Source organism: Atta colombica, unplaced genomic scaffold (assembly GCF_001594045.1).
Source record: "Atta colombica isolate Treedump-2 unplaced genomic scaffold, Acol1.0 scaffold242, whole genome shotgun sequence".
Classification (NCBI taxonomy): domain Eukaryota; kingdom Metazoa; phylum Arthropoda; class Insecta; order Hymenoptera; family Formicidae; genus Atta; species Atta colombica.
The window spans coordinates 117,266-119,805 of NW_017259341.1; the positions used below are offsets into that span (position 1 = coordinate 117,266).

Here is a 2,540-nt window from a genome sequence, read left to right on the forward strand (position 1 = left end):
CTCAGGGTCCGCTGGCAGGTCTGCTGGCACTCCCGAAATAATGTTCGGAAGAACGGTACAACGCAGGGGAGAGGAACAACGGGGAGAGAGAGAGAGACGGACGTCGTGGGGGAGCAGACTGTGATATCCAGAAGAGGAAGATGAGAAAGGAGAGCGGAACAAGAAACGCCCGGATCGAGCGTGTTACATAATTTTCGTAACACGGTGAAGCGGAGAGGGCGATGCGAGATTGGTGGGGATATGGGGAGTGGACGATGGTCTACGTCGACGAGGAGCTGCCCTGAGATGTCCCATGCGAGAGCGAGAGAAAGAGAGAGAGAGAGAGAGAGAGAGAGAGAGAGAAAAAGGATGAAACAGAGGAAAAAGAGTAAAGCGACAAAGAGCAAGAAGGGTACGCGCGAATAGATAAATAGATGGATGGATAAATGGCACGGGGGAGACAATAAAGAGAGAATGAGTGAAAAGAAAAAAAAAAGGTGGAGAAAGAGAAGAGTAAACACAGCTAAATAGATGATTGTGAAAGAGAGAAATAAATGTATTTAAATGAAAAAGAAAACAAGAGAGAAAGAGAGAGAGAGAGAGAGAGAGAGAGAGAGAAAAGGGATGAAAGAAGGGAGAGGTGGAAATAGTGGAGGCTTCTAATGGAATGGCGAATCAATCCTCGACGAGGGGAAGGGGGCATGAGGGTGATGGAGATGGAAGAGGAAGAAGGGGTTGATGATAAAGAGGAGGAGGAGGAGAAGGTAAAGGCGAGTGGTGATGGTGGTGGTAGTGGTGGTGGTGGTGGTGGTGGTGGTGGTGGTGGTGGTGGTGGTGGTGGTGGTGGCGGTGGCGGCGGCAGAGGGGTAGGTGGGGGTGGTCGGCAGTGTGGCGACATACTACTCACCGTGGACGGTGGCAGCAAGATGTCTGCGAGGTGTCTCTTCTTCCTCGACGGTGGCAAGAGAGAGGAAAACCCGATGTCACATACGCCGCTTCATCGGGCCACTGTGCTGCCGCTTAATACCACTCCGCGCGGTGCTCTTCGCCCGCCTTCTTCACCTTCTACCACTAAAAATAAACTCGCTCGCTGTTCCGTGCGCTCCTCTGGCTATCTCCGCGCGCGCGCTCGTGACACTCTCCCCTCCCAACCCTTCATTCACGCACACTCGCTCACTCCCTCTCTCTCTTTCTCTCTTTCTCGCTCTCTTTCTCTCCCTCTTTCTTTTTGTCTTGCTTTCTCTCCTTCTTTCTTTCTCTCTTGCTTTCTCTCTTGCTTTCTCGTCTCTCGCTCTTTCTCTCGTTCTCGCTCGCCCCTCACGTCTTGTAAACGCGACCGACACATTAATCCGCACTTTCAGGCCGCTCTCTCGGACATTCTCGCGCACCTCTCGCGCTCTCCACGACCGACCAACCGCTCGATTCTCTAGAATCAAGGAGGTGGCACTGTGTCGCCACTCGCCGCCGCTTGTCGCCGCTGCTATCCACCATCGCCTCCACCACCACCACTGCCACCTCCATCGCAACCGCGCTGGATGGCGATGGTGAGGACGGCGATTCGATTGTACGCGGAGCGACAAGCTGGGGAGAGATGTCGACCTGTCACGGCCGGGATCGCGAACAGAGAATACAGAAATTCTTCCGTGGGAACGGCGGAAGTGGTGAGAAGGGGAAGCGAGAATGAGAGCACGAACGAAAGAGAAAATCGAAGCATTCAAGGATGGAGAACCAGAAAAAGAAAGAGAAGAGGAGGAAAGAACGAGCGAATGCACAGGAATGCGAGGTGAAGACAATTCAGGAAGCCGTGAGAAAACATGCACTCTCGATGATTAATCCGTTTTGTATTTCCGCGCGCCGCAGAGATGACAGACAGACAGACAGACCGACGCACGCACGCACGCACGCACGCACGCACGTTCTTACCCCCGGGAGAGGGGTGCCACTGCCGTCGTACGGCGTACCGAGAGCGCGGAACTGTCGCGCTCGCGGCGCTCTTCAATTCCTCGTGGTCTCGTCGGACCTTCCTCCCACCCTACTAGTGGTATCGACTGCGCCGGCGGCAGCGGCGGCGACGACGGCGACGACGGCGACGACGCGACGACGGCGGTTCTCGACGGTGGCGGCGGCGGCGGCGGCGGCAACGATGACGACGACGGTGCGGGGCGGCCTTTTCTCCTTGATGCCTCTTTTCATATAGGCAAGGCCGCAGCACCGATTACCGCTACCTAGTAGCTCACGTTGCTGGTAGCGCGCGTTACCGCTGGTAGCGACCGGCGAACCGCGACGACGACATCCACGCATCGACGACGACGATAATGACGGCGAACGGGGAGACGAGGAGAGACGAGGACACGATTATACCGCGACGACGACAACGATTATACTCCGGTTAGCTCGCTTCCCGCTGCTACCACTGGCCTGCCTGCTGCTCTACCGCCGATTCTGCGCGCGCACCTTCGGCATACACGTACGTGTACAACGGGCCCGCTCTGCCGTCCGTCCGTCTCTCTCTCTCTCTCTCTCTCTCTCTCTCTCTCTCTCTCTCTCTCTCTCTCTCTCTC

At 56.0% G+C, this 2,540-nt stretch overlaps 2 protein-coding genes across 9 annotated transcripts in view; one reads left to right on the forward strand and one right to left on the reverse strand.

Annotated features, from left to right (window-relative positions):
- LOC108688841 (plasma membrane calcium-transporting ATPase 3) overlaps positions 1-2,006 on the reverse strand; it is a 95,797-nt gene extending 93,791 nt beyond the window's left edge. For 6 of the 8 annotated variants that reach the window (XM_018195313.1, XM_018195315.1, XM_018195314.1 and 3 more), the window contains exon 1: positions 887-1,219. The gene's annotated coding sequence lies outside the window, so the exon portion shown is untranslated. Of the gene's footprint in view, positions 1-886; positions 1,220-1,902 lie in introns of those variants that run through there. The other 2 variants (XM_018195310.1, XM_018195309.1) reach the window with 2 other exon arrangements.
- On the forward strand, positions 1,226-2,176 carry LOC108688827. Its single transcript, XM_018195292.1, has 2 exons — positions 1,226-1,762; positions 1,840-2,176. Exons 1-2 carry the CDS (start codon positions 1,515-1,517, stop codon positions 2,174-2,176), a joined length of 585 nt encoding a protein of 194 aa, XP_018050781.1. The 5' UTR covers positions 1,226-1,514.
- Positions 2,177-2,540: the final 364 nt, after the last annotated feature.

Coding starts and splice junctions, on each gene's coding strand:
- LOC108688827 (XM_018195292.1), top strand. CDS start 1,515: ATGGCGATGGTGAGGACGGCGATTCGATTGTACGCGGAGCGACAAGCT. Junction 1,763..1,839: donor CGAATGCACAGGAATGCGAG/GTGAAGACAATT, acceptor CGCGCGCCGCAG/AGATGACAGACAGACAGACA.